This window comes from Oryx dammah, unplaced genomic scaffold (genome assembly GCF_014754425.2).
Source record: "Oryx dammah isolate SB20612 unplaced genomic scaffold, SCBI_Odam_1.1 HiC_scaffold_25, whole genome shotgun sequence".
NCBI lineage: Eukaryota > Metazoa > Chordata > Mammalia > Artiodactyla > Bovidae > Oryx > Oryx dammah.
Genome location: NW_024070209.1, coordinates 6034695 through 6052049, shown reverse-complemented (window position 1 = coordinate 6052049; position 17355 = coordinate 6034695). Strand labels below are relative to the sequence as shown.

Sequence of the window (17355 nt, the reverse complement as noted above, 5' to 3'; positions counted from 1 at the left end):
GAGGGACCCCTGTGCTCACAGGGGGAATTCTGTGAGACCATCAGAATCAGGTCACCCTGGGGCTTGTTTGCCCTGGAGTGGCTGTATAACTATAGAGGCTTCGGTCCCTTGAGTGGAGGTAGTCCGAGTTCCACACGTCAGCCGGGCTGGCAGGACTCCTGCAGAGAGGTCCCAGAACAGCTCGGCGGGTCGGCTGGCCCGTCCGTGTGGCAGGCGGGCCGTGGCCCTGGTGCAGGGTGCCTTCCGTGTCAGCTGGCTAACTGTGGCGTGAACAACCGGAATGTTTCAATCACATAAATGCAGGCCCCCTATTTGGAAAGCAAATTCATATTCTAGACATTGGTTCTGGCTCTTAACCTCTGTGTCCTTTTCTGTTCTTACCCAGGTGCCACGTTAGAGGAAATAAACCAGCACTGGGACTGGCTGGAACAAAATCTCCTCCACACCTTGTCTGTCTTTGATAATAAAGATGACATTGCCAGTTTTGTCAAAGGGAAGGTGAAGGTAGGTTCCCCCCACCCTACCGTCTGGCTTTCTTAACAATTTGACTTCACTGGGTCTCAGTTGTAGCCTGTGGACTCTTAGTTACAGCATGCAGGATCTAGTTCCTTGACCAGGGGTTGAACCTGGACCCTTGCATGGGGAGCGCGGAGTCTGAGCCACTGGACCACCAGGGAAGTCCTGAAGCTAAGTCCATTGACCTTGATGTTTCTCCCGGTCTCACACCTCTCTCATCACGGCTGCGTAACATTGAAGACACTGCAGCATTTTTTATCATATTCTTTTCCTTTAACAGTGTCTCTACTATAATTGAACTTCGGGGCTTAATTATTGTTGTTGTTCAGTCACTTAGTCGTGTCTGACTCTTGCGACCCCATGGACTGTAGCCCGCATGGCTCTCTGTCATGGGATTGCCCAGGCAGGAATACCAGAGTGGGTTGTCACTTCCTCCTCCAGGGGATCTTCCTGACCCTGGGATTGAACCCTTATCTCCTGCACTGGCAGGCAGATTTTTTTTTTTTTAAACCACCTCGCCACCAGGGAAGCACTAAAACCAAATGAGTTTGACTTGTCATCAGTCAAAGTTTAAAGAGTCAGTCTGACAAAATCCACCCGAAATGGAAACAGAACAAAACCCTCATTCTTGGGCCTAAGGTTTCCTTATCCTTTACAGAAGTGAAGGTCCTTTTTTTATCTCGAGGGAAAAAAAATGTTAAGGTTCATGTTTTTGCATGGCAACAATGTTATTTGTCTCCTGAAATGAGTTACTAGCAACTTCTTTGCCGCTGTGACATCTTGTCCCTCTTTTATTTAGTTGCAGCTGGCACTTTTCTTTTTCTGCAAGTGGATATTTATTCTTAAAACATATTAATTGAATGAAATGAAAACCAAATAAGTTTTGAGAAGGGAGAGGAATGTTTAGGGAAGTCTCTCTTACCTGCTGTGAGCTGTGTCTTATGTAACCGGTCTCATTGCAGTGAGATGCTTGGTAGCTGGTGCTTTGAAAACCCTCACAGGCAGGGAAGGAATGTTTCTCATTCTGATTTTAACTCTCTTACGAAACAGTTTCACACATTAGCCTGTAATGTAATTTTCATCCCTTAGGGTAAAACATCCCAGACCATTGATTTTTGTTTCTCTCTCTCTCTCTCTCTAAAAAGTTTGTCTTTCCAGTATCCTAAGTGTTTTGGCTTTTAGTGAAGGGTCTTAGAGTGAATTCTTAATTTTATTTTTTGGAAAAGATTTGTTTCTTTTTGGCCGTGCTGGGTCTTCGTTGCTGCTTTCGGCCCTTCTCCAGCTGCGGTGAGCAGGGGCTGCCCTCTCACTGTGTTGAGGGCTTCTTGTTGCAGAGCACGGGCTCTAGAGCGCACAGGTTTCAGTAGCAGCGGCAACGCGGGCTCTGTAGCTGTGGCTCCTGGGCATGCGAGCACAGGCTCAGCAGTTATGGTGCGTGGACTCGGTCGCTCCGAAGCCTGTAGGCCCTTCTGGGGGCCAGGAGTGGAGCCTGTGTCCCCTGCACTGTCAGGCGGATTTTTAACCCCTGGGCCACTAGGGAAGCCCTACATCCTTAGTTTCGAAAGAGCCAAGAGGAGCGTTGTTTTCCTTTGGGGACTTGGGATAATTACGGGGTCAGGTGGAAGACCAGTCTTCTGAGTCCAGGAGGTAGACAGTGTTGGCTGGTGTCTTCTGTGGTTACCTCTGGCCCGTGGGGTTAGCAGATGGGTGCAGGTCCCAGTGGGTCTTTTCCAGCTCATGTGTTACCACTACAGAGTGGTCCAGCTTGGTTCCCCAGGTCAGGCTGCACTGACAGAAATACCTGTTTCACAGTTATTTTCACATTTACCTTCTTTTCTCGGTCTCACCTTAGTGCTGGTGGTTCTTTGATTTAGGTGTTTCTCCTCTTAATCGGGAGGAAGGAAGTGCATTTTTGTTGCAGTGACTTCTGGAAAGTCAGAAGTAGGGGAGGGAAAAACTTTTGCTCTGACCTCTTATGCTCTGTGCTGGGGGCCTGGAAATTAAACCAACAGAAGACAGCTTAATGAGAAAAGAAGAGTTTATCAGCTTGGGCAGTGCACATAGGGTGGGAAAAACTCCACAGTGAATAGCTCTGTGGGATCGTTAGGGCTCGGGCTTGTGCAGCATCACAGTGAAGAATAGCACATTTACAGAGAAGCGACGAGTCAAAGGAACAAACCGTGTGAGCTTTTAGGGTGGTAAGCTGCTGGATGCTGGATCCTAGAGTGAGACCAGCCACTCCAGTTGGGTTTGCCGTGTAGGCTCCTCCTGTCTGGAGCCTCTCGTGCTGGTCAGAGTCCAGAGTTGTCTCTGATGAGTCAGAGCCGAAGAGCTGTCTTCCTCTTTCTGGCGCAGGATGGGGAGACACCTTTACAAATGGAGATTTGTATCCTGTTTTTAGGTACATAGTGGGGAAGGGCAGAGAACTTTTTTTATTTGACATCTGCTATTTCTCAAGTGTCTTTAGCTCAAAATAATTCTTAAGCCCAAGTGGCATATTTGGGGAGGGGGCATATACTGATCCCTTGGGGCTTCCCAGGCGGCTTAGTGGTAAAGAATCCGCCTACAATGCAGGTGACGTGGGTTTGATCCCTGGGTTGTGAAGGTCTCCTGGAGAAGGAAATGGCTGCCCTCTCCAGTATTCTTCCCTGGGAAGTCCTATGGACAGAGGAGCCTAGTGAGCTACAGCCCATGGGGTCACAAAGAGTCAGACACGACTGAGCACGCATGCATACACAGACACACGCACAGATACAGACACACACGTACATGCACACACAGACACAAACATAGATATACAGAGAGACACACACATACACACATGCATGTACACACACACACAGACACACACACATAGATATACAGAGAGATACACACACACACATCCATGTACACACACAGAAGCACACATACACATGCACACACACAGACACACATGTACATGCACACACAGACACACAGATATACAGAGAGACACACACATATTACATCCATGTACACACACAGACGCACACATACACGTGCGCACGTGCACACACATACAGACACACATACACATGCACACACAGACACACGTACATGCATGCACACACACACACACACACCCCTACACACTCTGATCCCTTATACTTCACAGCAGACGTGGCTTTTAAGTCCTGGGAAGCTGCTGGCCTGGAGTGGGTGCCGGGGCTGAGGGGACCGGCTGGTCAGAGGTCAGCTGTGTCTTTGGGGCCACCACGTGGAGTTGGGTCTTTGTTTGTCCTGGGAGATTGAAAGGATCTGGGAGTTGGGGCTTTCCTACCTGTATCCTGACCATTCGACTTGCTCTATGGAACTTTAAAGGAAGGCTCTGCGTTGGGCTGACTCAGCCATCAGGGAGGCCAGGGCCTGCCTGGCTGCCCTTGTGACCGTGTCTGCTTGCTGTAGAGGCCTCTTAGAAATCCCCTTCACATCTCATGGTGCACAGCGTTTGTTACATATTAGGTAACTTTGAAAAAATACCTTTTGGGACTTCCCTGCTGGTCCAGTGGTTAAGATTCTGCCTTCCAATGCAGTGGGTATGGGTTTGATACCTAGTTGGGGGGCTAAGATCCCATGTGCCTCTCCACCAAAAAAAAAAAAACCAGAACATAAAACTGAAGCAATATTGTAACAAATTCAGTAAACACTCCAAAAATGACCCTTATCAAAAAGATCTTTAAAACATAAAATACCCCTCTTAGTTATAACTTTTATAATGTCTTGTGAAATAAAATTTGGAAAAGAAAGAAAAACATGAGAGAAATGAAAATCCCTTGAAGTTCTTTCCCAGCCTTCAGATTTATTTTTTAAGAAACTTTAACTTTTATTTTTATTTTAATGGTAATGTGCGGGACATTTTCTAAAATTGCTCGTGCAGTGTAGATGTGGGTAGCAGTCCCCTGGTGGCTCAGAAGGTAAAAAATCTACCTGCAGTGCAGGAGACATATGCAGGAGATTCGAGTTTGATCCCTGGGTTAGGAAGATCCCCTGGAGGAGGCTATGGCAAGCCACTCCAGTGTTCTTGCCTGAAGAACCCTGTGGACAGAGGAGCCTGGCCGGCTACAATCCATGGGGTCACAAAGAGTCAAACACAACTGAAGTACTTAGCACACATGCATAGTGGGTTTATAATGAGTTAATTTCTGCTATACTACAACGCGATTCAGTTATATATATACACACATTCTTTTTAAAAAAGTACCCTTTTCGTTTATGTTTGATCACAGGACGTTGAACACAGTTCCCTGTGCTCTACAGTAGGACCTTATTGTTTATCCATCGTATATATAATAGTCTGCATCTGCTAATCCCAAACTCCCAATCCATCCCTCCCCCCATTCCCCTTGGTAACCGAGGTCTGTTCTCTGTGTCCATGAGTCTGTTTCACAGAGATGTTCTTTTGTATAAAAGGACTGACTTTTAAACCCTGGCGTGGATGATGCTTCAGAGTTGATGCATTGAGTCCATACCTGCCGAGACCATCATTTGACCTCTTATCTCTGGAGGGAGGAGCAGGGGGCAGATTATAAGGTAATAACCCATTTGAGAACTGGGGCTTAGAAGTTGGAGATTCACCCAAAGCCTCGGCTGGTGAGTGGCCAAGAGAGAGACTGGTCTGAGGATTCCCCCAGCTTGCTTCCTCCCCTCCGGGCATGTTTCTGGAGGGTGGACCAGATCCTCACCCATCCTAAGGGTCTAAGTGGGGCTGGCTCCCCCGGTGCCCGTGCTCAACTGTCCTTGCCCTTTTCCTGACCTGGGGACCCTTCTCTCTCTGTGTGTCAGGCTCTGATTGCCGAGGAGACGAGCAGCAGGCTGGCCGAGCAGGAGGAGGAGCCTGAGAAGTTCCGCGAAGCCTTGGTGAAGTTTGAGGCCAGGTTCAACTTCCCGGAGGCCGAGAAGCTGATCACATATTACTCATGCTGCTGCTGGAAGGGCCGGGTGCCCCGCCAAGGATGGCTGTACCTGAGCATCAACCACCTCTGCTTCTATTCCTTCTTCTTGGGCAAGGAGCGTAAGTGAGGGGCAAGTGGGTCCCTCCTGGATGGAGCTGTCTCTTGGGATGCTCAGCGCTGGTCCCGAGACCATCATTGCATGAAGAGTTAGACGGCAAAAGATTTAAATAAGTGGTCGAGACGTAACAGGTGGCATGTGGTTAATTTCCAAATGCCCCGTGCAGACAATCATATTGTATTATATATATGAGTACCACTAAGGAGGTTTGATTTTATTTCTTTAATTTTTATTGGAGTATAGTTAATTTAGCATGTTGTGTTAGTTTTTATTCTATAGCAAAGCGAATCAGTTATACATATACACTTTGCTGTTTAGTTGACGTTGTGTCCAGCTCTTTGTGACCCCATGGACTGCAGCACGTCAGGCTTCTCTGTCCTTCAGTGTCTCCCAGAGTTTGCTCAAACTCATGTCCATTGTGTAGATGATGCCATCCAACCATTTCATCCTCTTTCACCCCCTTCTCCTCCTGCCTTCAATCTTTCCCACCATCAGAGTCTTTTCCAGTGAGTCAGATCTTTGCATCAGGTGGCCTAAGTATTGGAGCTTTAGCATCAGTGTTTCCAACAAATATTCCAGGTTGACTTCCTTTAGGATTTACTGGGTTGATCTCCTTGCTGCTGAAGGGACTCTCAAGAGTCTTCTCCAGCACCACAATTCAAAAGCATCAGTTCTTAGGCTCTCAGCCTTCTTTATGGTCCAACTCTCACATCCATACATGACTACTGGAAAAACCACAGCTTTGACTATATGGACCTTTGTCAGCGAAGTGACGTCTCTGCCTTTTAATACACTGTCTAGGTTTGTCATAGGTTTTCTTCCAAGGAGCCAGCATCTTTTAATTTCATGGCTGCAGTTAACATCTGCAGTGATTTCAGAGCCCAAGAAAAGAAAATCTGCCACTGTTTCCATTGTTTCCCCATCTACTTGCCATGAAGTGATGGGACCAGATGCCATCATCTTAGGTTTTTGAATGTTGAGTTTTAAGCCAGCATTTTCGCTCTCCTCTTTTACCTTCCTCAAGAGGATGTTTAGTTCCTCTTTGCTTTCTGCTATTAGGATGGTGTCATCTGCATATCTAAGGTTGTCTGAGGAAATTTCTGAAATACATATACATATATCCACTCTTTTTTATTTTTTAAATGTTTATGTCTTTGGCTGCTCTGAGATATTTTAGTTGTAACGTGCAAACTCTCAGTTGTGGCATGTGGGATCTCGCTCCCTGACCAGGGACTGAACTGCCGGCCCTGCCTTGGGAGCACAGATCCTTAGCCGCTGGACCGCTAGGAAGTCCCTATCCACTCCTTTTTTAGATTCTTTCCTGTATGGGCCATTTCAGAGAATTGAGTTCCCCTATGCTATACAGTAAGTCCTTATTAGTTATCTATTTTATACATGAAAGTGAAGTCGCTCAGTTGTGGCCAACTCTTTGTGACCCCCAGGACTGTAGCCCACTAGGCTTCTCCGTCCATGGGATTTTCCAGGCAAGAATACTGGAGTGGGTTGCCATTCCTTCTCCAGGAGATCTTTCCAATCCAAGGACTGAACCTGGGTCTCCTGCAGTGTAAGCAGACGCTTTACCATCTTGTATATGTCAGTTGCAATCTACAGAGGTTTGATTTTATGAGAATTCATGTCTTCTCCTGCCTCAAGGAGCCTTTCTCTGTAGCTACCTTCATGCACCTTCTGAAGAGTTTTTGCTGCTTTGAAAACAGTGTTGTAACTGAGGGCACAGGAGTTCTAAAGGAATAGAACAAGCTGTACTTCTGAATCCAGGGGGCCATTTAAAGAATTCCGAGGTGTGAGCGTAGCAGGTATTTGTAGAAGGGGGTTCCTCACCCTGGAGCCCCTGAGATCCAGGTAAGAGTTCACTTCTTGCACGTTTTTCTACCCACAGTCATCATCCTGGGCAACAGGATTCCGAGGTAAGAAAGGAAAGCCACAGGGTCAATGGTATATTGAAATGTTCAAAGTCATGACCATTGAAACTTCTTCTGGAACAAGTGTTGTCTCAAGTGCCCATGCAGGGTGGTGTATATGCTGTTTATATTTATATAATGTATGTGTTTTTCCTTCCTGCTTTTGTTTTTATTTCGCGTGGAACCAGTAGGCAGGGCTCCTCCTGTACTCTGCTGTGGCCAGCGTCCTGCACGTGGTCACCCCTGGCCTTTCCTGTGCTGCCCCCCTGGGTTCTGACACCCAGTACACGCCCCCTGTGTGCACAGCCTTCCCCACCCTTGGAATCAGCTCCCACCTAACCCTTGCCATTCTGGGTTTTCTGGTTTCTGAAATTTTTCTCGAAACTAAATACCTTCCCTCTCCTTGCCTTCCCCATTCTTAGGCCTGTTTGGGAACTCTTGTTCATCTTTCAAAATTCAGTTCAGATTTTCTCATCTCTCGGAAGCCTTCGCTGCTCCCCTTGTAACTTGTCCTGCACTCATCTGTCCGTTTTAGGTCCTGCCAAGTCAGTGGTCTGATTTTTCCTACTTGAATGAGCTTCTTAAGTGCAGGGCTCTTCCCAAGGTGGTTGCTTAATGAGAGAAAGCCGCAAGTGTAGATGGGGTGTGTGTGCGTGAAAAAAGACTATATAAAAGCAAATGTAAGGGTCTTAAGAAGCTTATTCTCAGGCCTGATGTAGAAATGTGGCCTTTTAAATGATCAAAGCACTGAAAACAGTATTGCGAGATTGTTGTTGTTCTGTTGCTCAGGTGTGTCCGACTCTTTGAGACCACGTGGACTGCAGCACACCAGGTCTCTCTGAGCCTCACCATCTCCCAAAGTTTGCCAGAGCTCATGTCCATTGCGTCGGTGATGCCATCCAGCCATCTCATCCTCTGATGCCCTCTTCTCTGTCTTCAGTCTTTCCCAGCATGAGGGACTTCTCCAGTGAAAAAGCTTTTCCAATGAAAAGCTCAGCTGTTTGCATCAGATGACCAAAATACTGGAGTTTCAACTTCAGCATCAGTCCTTCCAGTGGTTTGGCTGGTTTGATCTCCTTGAGATTGACTGGTTTGATCTCCTTGAGATTGACTGGTTTGATCTCCTTGCTGTCCAAGGGACTCTCAGGAGTCTTCTCTAGCACCATAGTTTGAAGGCATCAATTCTTTGGTGCTCTGCCTTCTTTACGGTCCAGCTCTCACAACCAAACATGATGACTGGGAAGACCATAACCTTGACTGTATGGACCTTTGTCAGCAGAGGAATATCCAACTATCTAGGTTGGTCATAGCTTTCCTGCCAAGAAGCAAGTGTCTTCTGATTTCATGGCTGTAGTTACCATCTGCAGTGATTTTAGAGCTCAAGAAGAGGAAATCAGTCAGTACTTCCACCTTTCCTTCTCTATTTGCCATGAAGTGATGGGGCCGGATGCCATGATCTTAGATTTTTAATATTTAGTTTTAAGCAGGCTCTTTCACTCTCCTCCTTCACTCTCTTCAAGAGGCTGTTTAGTTCCTCTTCACTTTCTGCCATTAGAGTGGTATCATCTGCATATCTGAGGTTGTTGATGTTTCTCCCACCTATTTTGATTCTGGCTTGTAACTCATCCAGCCTGACATCTCCCATGATGTGCTCAGCGTGTAGGTTAAACAGACAGGGTAACAGCAGACAGCCCTGTCATTCTCCTTTCTCAATCTTGAACCAATCAGTTGTTCCATACAGGCTTCTAACTGTTGCTTCTTGACCTGCACACAGGTTTCTCAGGAGACAGGTGAGATGGTCTGGTATTCCCATCTCTTTAAGAGCTTTCCATAGTTTATTATGATCCACACAGTCAAAGGCTTTGTCGTAGTCAATGAAACAGAGGTAGATGGTTTTTGGAATTCCTTAGCTTTCTCTATGATCCATTGAATGTTGGCAATTTGATCTCTGTTTCCTCTTCCTTTTCTAAATTCAGCTTGAACATCTGGAAGATCTTGGTTCACATAATGCTGAAGCCTAGCATGCAGGATTTCAAGCATGACCTTACTGGCATGGGAGATGAGTGCAGTTGTCTGATGGTTAGCACGTTCTTTAGTACTACCCTTCTTTGGAATTGGAATCAGGATTGACCTTTTCCAGTCCTGTGGCCATTGCCGGGTCTTGCAGATATGCTGACATATTGAATGCAGCACCTTGATGGCATCGTCCTCTAGGGGTTTGGATAGTTCTACTGGAATCCCATCACCTCCACTAGCTTTAGTAACAGCTTTGCTTCCTAGGGCCCACTTGACTTTGCTTTCCAGAATGGCTTGCTCTGGGTGACTGACCAAACCATCTTAGTCATCTGGTTCATCTGGATCTTTTTTCTACAGTTCTTCTGTGTATTCTTTCTGTCTTTTCTTCAACTCTTCAGCATCTACTGGGTCTCTACCATTTATTTACTTTTTTGGTCCCATCTTTGGGCAAAATGTTCCCGTGACATCTCCAGTCTTCCTGAAGAGATCTCTAGTCTTTCCCCTTCTGTTTTCCTCTAGTTTTATGCACTGTTCATTGAAGAAGGCTTGTCTTGTCTCTCCATGCTGTTCTTTGGAAATCTGCATTTAATTGGATATACCTTTCCCTCTCTCCCTTGCTTTTTGCTTCTCTTCTTTCTTTAGCTATTTGTAAGGCCTCCTCAGATAACCACTTTGCCTTCTTGCTTTTCTTTTTCTTTGGGATGGTTGTGTTCACTGCCTCCTGTACAATAACGGAGCTCCATCCATAGTTCTTCAGGCACACTGTTTACAAGTCCTAATCTCTTGAATCTATTCATTAGCTTCACTGCATATTCATAGGAGATTTGATTTAAGATATACCTGGCTGGCTTAAAGATTTTCCCCGCTTTCTTTAGCTTAAGGCTGAATTTTGCTATGAGACGCTGGTGATCTGAGCCACAGTCAGCTCCAGGTCTTATTTTTGCTGACTGTATACAGCTTCTCCATCCTCGGCTACAAAGAATGTAATCAATTGATTTCAGTGTTGGCCATTTGGTGACGTCCATGTATAAAGTCGTCTCTTGTGTTGTTGAAAAAGGATATTTGCTATGACCAATGCACTCTCTTAGCAGAATTCAGTTAGCCTTTACCCTGCTTTATTTTGTTCTCCAAGGCTTGTAACTTGCCTGTTACTCCAGATATCTCTTGACTTTTGCATTCCAATCCCCAGTGATGAATAGAACACCTTTTTTTGATGTTAGTTCTAGGAGATTTTCTAGGTCTTCATTGAACTGATCAGCTTCTTTGGCCATTTATTGCAAGATAAATGGAGAGAAATGAAAATAGTTTCTTGTCCCCTTTTTTAATTTGAAAAAGAAAATGAATTATTTTCTAACAGTTATCAGTCATCATCACTAAACCTGATTTTGCTAAGTCAATGAAACTTGGAAAAAAGAAATGGCTCCTAATGTTTGATAACATTGATCATTTTAAGTTGTTATGTATGTCCCCGTTTGTTCCACATCAGCCACTAAGCCTGACAACCACGGCACGGGAGACATTTCTGAGAACAGGGCGCTTGTGAACCGCGCTGTTAGCACTGTATTACTTTAAAGAGAGTTCATGGAAAGCGCTTGTACTCTGTTTTCTAAGATTTGGACAACTGTCACTCGACACAGTGTAAATGTTGGGCCGCTTCCTCCAAACCAGATCACAAATCCTCTTTTGCCCTCCCATTTTTTTCATAGCTTATGTCATGAATGCAGCTATTGAAACCAGAATTTATGTGGATCAAGAAACGTCTGCATATTTTGCAAATATTTCAGTGTAATTATTTGGGGGAAAGTTGCCCTGTTATTAACTCAATATGTCAGAACGATGTTCCTTGTAAGTGTGCAGTAGCCAGCAGCTTGGTTTAAATCTTGAAGAAAATGATTAGAACATGAGTTGGGTTCTAACAAAGCAGCTGCCAAGCGCTTCTGCGCTTCCTCTTTTCTGCTCTGGCTTAAAAAGTATTTGCATTTCCGCTGCAGGAAAAGCTTTGCACTGATGCATTCAAATTTGGGTTACATTTGAGGGTAAAATCTGTGTTTGCTCTTTTTCTCTTCTAGTTAAACTTGTCGTCCCTTGGGTTGACGTCCAGAGGTTGGAGAGGACATCCAATGTCTTTCTGACGGATACCATCCGCATCACCACCCAGAACAAGGAGCGGGACTTCTCCATGTTTCTGAACCTGGACGAGGTGTTCAAGATCATGGAGCAGCTGGCCGACGTGACGCTCCGGAGGCTGCTGGACAATGAGGGCTTCGACCTGGACCCGGGTCTGCAGGAGCCCAGCCAGATCACCAAGAGGTAGAAGCCTGCATCCCAGGGTGCCCCTCACCCTCAGGGGCTTACGGCCCACGCACCACCTCCCTGGACATGTGCTTTGTCAGCTTCATTGCGTTAGACTGAAATTTCCCTTGTGACATCACCCATGTTTTCCCCGTGTGCTTGGCAGTGATGGTTTTTCATTTCCTTTATGCAGTAGGCTTTGATTCCTGGATCCAGTTTCTCCTTCTTTTCAGATGTTATTTCAAAATTGATTTTCATAAAACAATACTTCCAGGAAATTCCCTGGTGGTACCAGAGCTAAGACTCCTAGCTTTCACTGCTGTGATCCTGGGTTTGAGCTCTGATTGGGGAACTAAGCTGCAAGCCATGGGGCACAGCAAAAAAAAAAAAAAAACAGTTTCCAGGAAATGCAATACAGGTAACCTCATGATAGAATTCTGTTCAGCCTGGAACTATTAGTACACATTAAAAAATATTTTGGTTTTTTTTCCTATTACTTTATAGAAGACTCTTTCAGAACCGCTGGATGTTTTTGGTACCAGTTTGTCTTAAGAAAGTTGATTCCCTTCATGGATCACAATCTTGTCATGGTGAAGGCACTTGCATAAGTCAGTGAAGCTATGGAGCCTTGATGTGTAGGGCCACCCAAGACAGACAGGTCATTGTGGAGAGTTCTGACAAAACGTGGTCCACCAGTGGAGGGAATGGCCAACCACTCCAGTATTCTTGCTGTGAGAACCCCATGAACAGTATGAAAAGAAAGGTGCCTTACTAAGAGTGTAATTTACATTCTTTGTTATTTGTTGGCTCCCAATTGATACTGGACCTGAGGACTTCTGAGGTAGTTGCCACTTTGAAGAAGTTTGACTTTATTATTCAAGACTGAAACTGTGATGTTTAAGCTTGATTCTGATTTCTGCCTTCATGGTTCTAACTGGGTAACTGTTGAGCTGATGCCTTTGTAAGAGTTGACGTTTGTGATCCTTTGAAAAGCAAGTTTCCCAGAAAGTGCTGCCCTGGCTGGATGTTTTTGATGTAGTTACAGAATCACCACTGCTTTCTGAATACTGCTCGTCATTAAAAAGTTTTTTATTTCGGTAAAATACACATCACATAGCTTCCCAGCTGGTGCTAGTAGTAATTTAGAAAACCCAACAGATACAAGTTTGATCCCTGGGTTGGGAAGATCCCCTGGAGGAGGAAATGGCAGCCCACTCTAATATTCTTGCCTGGAGAATTCCATGGACTGAGGAGCCTGGCAGGCTACAGTCCATGGGGTCACAAGAGTCAGACATGACTGAACACACACATCATTTTAGTTTTTGACACATAATACAAATTTTGTCATCTTAACCATTTTTATTTTTTGAAGCTTTTTTGAAAATGAATGAAGTCTTTAAATTCTGTGCTTTTCAGTTTTTAAAAGCTTCACACACATGATTTTTTAATTTTATTTTTTATGTTTTGGCCACACCGTAAGGATCTTAGCTCCCCAACCAGGGATCAAACCCACGCCCCAGGCATTGGAAAGAAAGTGAAGTCTCTCAGTCGTGTCCGACTCTTTGCGACCCTGTAGACTGTAGCCTACCAGGCTTCTCCGTCCATGGGATTCTCCAGGCAAGAGTACTGGAGTGGGTTGCCATTTCTTTCTTCAGAGGATCTTCCCAGCCCAGGGATCAAACCCGGGTCTCCTGTGTTGGAGGCAGACGCTTTAACCTCTGAGCCACCAGGGAAGCCCGTGCATTGGAAGCCTGGAGTCTTTTTAAAAATTTTTTATAGTTAATTGGAGGATAATTGCTTTACAGTGTTGTTGGTAACATGAATCAGCCGTGAGTGTACGTGTGCCGCCTCCCTCGGGAGCCCCTCCCACCCCCTCGGCCGTCACGCAGCAGCGGCTGAGCTCCCGTGCTGCACAGCAACTCCCCGCGAGCTCCCTGCTTGCACGTGGTAGTGTCTGCGTGTCAATGCCACTCTCTCAGGCCTTCCCACGCGCCCCCGCCGCTGTGTGTTTGCAAATCTCTTCTCTGCGTCTGCGTCTCTATCCCTGCCCTGCAAACAGGTCCATCAGTACCTGTTTGCTAGATTCCATGTATATGTGTTAATATAGGATATTTGTTTTTCTCTTTCTAACTGACTTCACTCTGTATAACAAGCTCTAGGTTCATCTACCTCACGAGAACTGACTCAAATGTGTTCCTTTTTATACTGAGCAATATTCCATTGTATACATGTGCCACAACTTCTGTATACATTGATCTGTTGATGGACGTCTAGGCAGGGAAGCGTGGAGTCTTAACTGCTGGAAACCAGAGAAGTTCCCAGTGTGATTTTATATTATCCCACAATAATCGCTTTTAAATCCCTTACTCCTGTGTTGTCTCTCCCTCTCTTCTCTCTCCACTCGTAACCACTAGTTTGTTCCCTATGAGTCTGCTTTTTTTGTTTTATTCACTAGTTGTATTTTAGATTCTGCATATAAATGGTATCATATGGGATTTGCCTTTCTCTGACTTACTTCACTTAGCATAATGCCCTCCAACTCCATCCCATCCATGTTGCTAAATGGGAAAATTTCACTGTTTTTAGATGGCTGAGTAATATTCCATTGTATACACACTGCATCTTTATCTGTTCATCTGCTGGTTGACACCTAGGCTGTCTTGGAAATTGTAAATAGCACTGCTGTGAACATTGGAGAGCACGTATCTTTTCGAATTGCTGCTTCTGTTTTTGGGAGTGTGCATACCCAGGAGTGGAGCTGTTGTTCAGTCACTAGGTCATTTCCGACTCTTTATGACCCCATGCCAGGCTTCCCTGTCCCTCACTATCTCCCGGAGTTTGCTCAAACTCATGTCCGTTGACTTGGTGATGCCATCCAACCATCTCATCCTCTGTCGCCCCCTTCTCCTCCTGCCCTCAATCTTTCCCAGCATCAGGGTCTTTTCCAGTGAGTCAGCTCTTCACATCAAGTGGCTAAAGCACTGGAGCTTCACCTTCAGCTTCAATCCTTCCGATGAATATTCAAAGTTCATTTCCTTTAGGATTGACCGGTTTGATCTCCTTGCTGTACAAAGGACTCTCAAGGGTCTTCTCTGGCACCACAATTAGAAAGCGTCCGTTCTTTGACGCTCAGCCTTCTTTATGATCCACCTCTCACACCCATACATGACTACTGGAAAAACCACAGCTTTGACCTTTGCTAGCAAAGTGCTGTCTCTGCTTTTTAGTATGCTGTCTAGGTTTGTCATAGCTTTTCTTCCAAGAAGCAAATGTCTTAATTTCATGGCTGTAGTCATCATCCTCAATGATTTTGGAGCCCAAGAAAATAAAGTCTGTCCCTTTTCTATTTTTTTCCCCATCTATTTGCCATGAAGTGACGGGACCAGATGCTGTGATCTTAGTGGAATTACTTGGTCATATGATCTTTTAGTTTTCTGAGGAACTTCCATACTTTTCCCCATAGTGTCTGGACCAATTTCCATTCCCACCAACAGTGTAAAGGTTTCCCTTTTTTTTTGTTTTTTCACATCCTCACCAACAATTATTATTATTTGTGTTCTTTTTGATGACAACTCTTCTGACCTATGCCCGGTGATATCACATTGTAGTTTTGATTTGCATTTTCCTAATTATTAGTGATCATCTTAATCATTTTTAAGCCTATGGTTCAGTGGTATTATTAATAAGTACATTCATGTTGCTGTGTAATTATCACCACCATTCATCTTTAGAGATGTCATCTTTCAAAACTGAACTCTGTCCACGTTAAACACTGACTGTCCACCCATCCCCAAGTCCCTGGCACCCACCCTTTTACTTTCTATCTCTGTGATCTGCCTCCTCCAGTGAAATCCTGAAGAATTTGTTTGGGGTGTGTGTGTGTCTGTCTGTCTGTCTGTGTCTCTGTGTGTATATGTGTGTGTGTGTGTGTGTGACTGTCTTACTTTACTTTGTCTAATGTCCTCAAGGTTCATCCACCCTGTAAATTGTCAGAATCTCCTTCCTTTTTAAGACTGAATAACAACACTCCATTGTACCAATATACTGCATTTTGCTTACTCAGTGGGTACCGAGTTCCTTCTCCCTTTGGCTGTTTTGAATAACGTTGCTGTGAATATGGGTGTGCAAATACCTCTTCAAGATTCTGCTTTCAGTTCTTTTTGGACACACACCGCCAGTAGAATTATTGGATCATATTGTAATTCTAGTTTAATTTTTTTAGGAGCCACTCCTCATTAAAACTTTTTTTTAAAACATTCATCGATTTTTAACACTGCTATTATTCCTTAAGGGCTTCCCTGATGCCTCAGTGGTAGAGATTCTGCCTGCCAGTGCAGGAGACCCAGGTTTGATCCCTGGTCAGGAAGATGCCCATGAGAAGGGAATGGCTATCCACTCCAGTATTCTGCCTGGAGAATTCATGGACAGAGGAGCCTGGCCGGCTATAGTGTTTACTGTCTTCTCTGAACCCTGAGGGTGTTTAGGGGAATATGTGTCTTTTTAATTAGTGGTGTCTGAATGGCAGGCAGTGTCTGTGAGTTTCCATGTGTTCAGAAAGGATTCAAAGACCCTTCCTGCCATGTGTATATTGTAAATTGATCGCTTTTGAAAACACAAGTGGAGTTTCGGGTAAAGTCCCACCGAATTTCACTTGGTGTTGTGTCATTTCTGATACTCTGAGAGTTCTTTGTGGAGGGTGGGTGCTGCTCACCCCTCTTATGAAAGGAGACCCTTTGGTCTTCTGACTCCCAGCCCCTAGCTCCTCTGTGTACCTCTGGCCCCAGGCTTCCCATCACTGTGTCCTGCTCCGTCTCAGGGCCCAGAAAACAACCCAGTACAGAGGGTCGTCTCTCTCCCGTATCATCTCTCTCATATTTCTTTAGTTGTCTCTATATAATTTGATACCTGAGTGTTTCTAGTCCAGCTTACAAAGATCTGTTAAAAATGAAGAAAGCCATCCCTGTTGTATGCATTGTTCAAGAGCTCATGGAGGCATTTCCCTGGTGGTCCAGGGGCTAAGACTGTGCTGCCAATGCTGGGGGCCTGGGTTCGATCTCTGATCAGGGAACTAGATCCCACATACCGCAACTAAGAGTCCCACGCCTCAACCAAAGCTCCTGCATGCTGCAGTAAAGATTGAAGATCCCACGTGATGCAGCCAAGACCTGGTGCAGCCAAATCAATAAATGTGAACAGCAAGAAAGGCACCAAGGAGAGCTTTGACGTCTTTCACCACGTTTGCACACAGACAGGGGAGGCCAGCTCACAGCTGACGTGCTCTGGTCTGTCCACGGGCTTGGGATCGCAGGTGATTCTTCACACAGTTCCTGCTGGTCTTTCATGACTGTACTTCCAGGGGTGGCATTTTTAATTTGGGGTAGAAATGAGCAAAGGAAAGGAAAATGGAAGGCCTGTAGCACTTAAGACCCTTTGGGAAACGTCATCCTTTTTGGAACAAAACTCATCTGTGTTGAGAATCTTCCAGAAGCAGGTGAATTCTACAAGACTGTTGGCCCCACCTCCCAGTTCTGGAAACTTGTAGAAAGGAGAGGAGAGAAAGGGCACAGAGGACCCCAGCGAT

General features: G+C 45.2%; 1 protein-coding gene and 1 non-coding gene across 3 annotated transcripts in view; both read left to right on the top strand.

The window, feature by feature from the left end:
* TBC1D8 (TBC1 domain family member 8) overlaps positions 1-17355 on the top strand; it is a 138250-nt gene that overhangs the window by 77552 nt on the left and 43343 nt on the right. For both annotated transcript variants that reach the window (XM_040267693.1, XM_040267694.1), the window contains exons 3-5: positions 386-504; positions 5320-5548; positions 11552-11792. In XM_040267693.1, coding sequence (XP_040123627.1) covers positions 386-504; positions 5320-5548; positions 11552-11792 — 589 coding nt within the window. The remainder of the gene's footprint in view (positions 1-385; positions 505-5319; positions 5549-11551; positions 11793-17355) is intronic.
* TRNAG-GCC lies at positions 16070-16141 on the top strand. The gene has a single exon. It is a non-coding gene; the product is annotated as a tRNA-Gly (tRNA).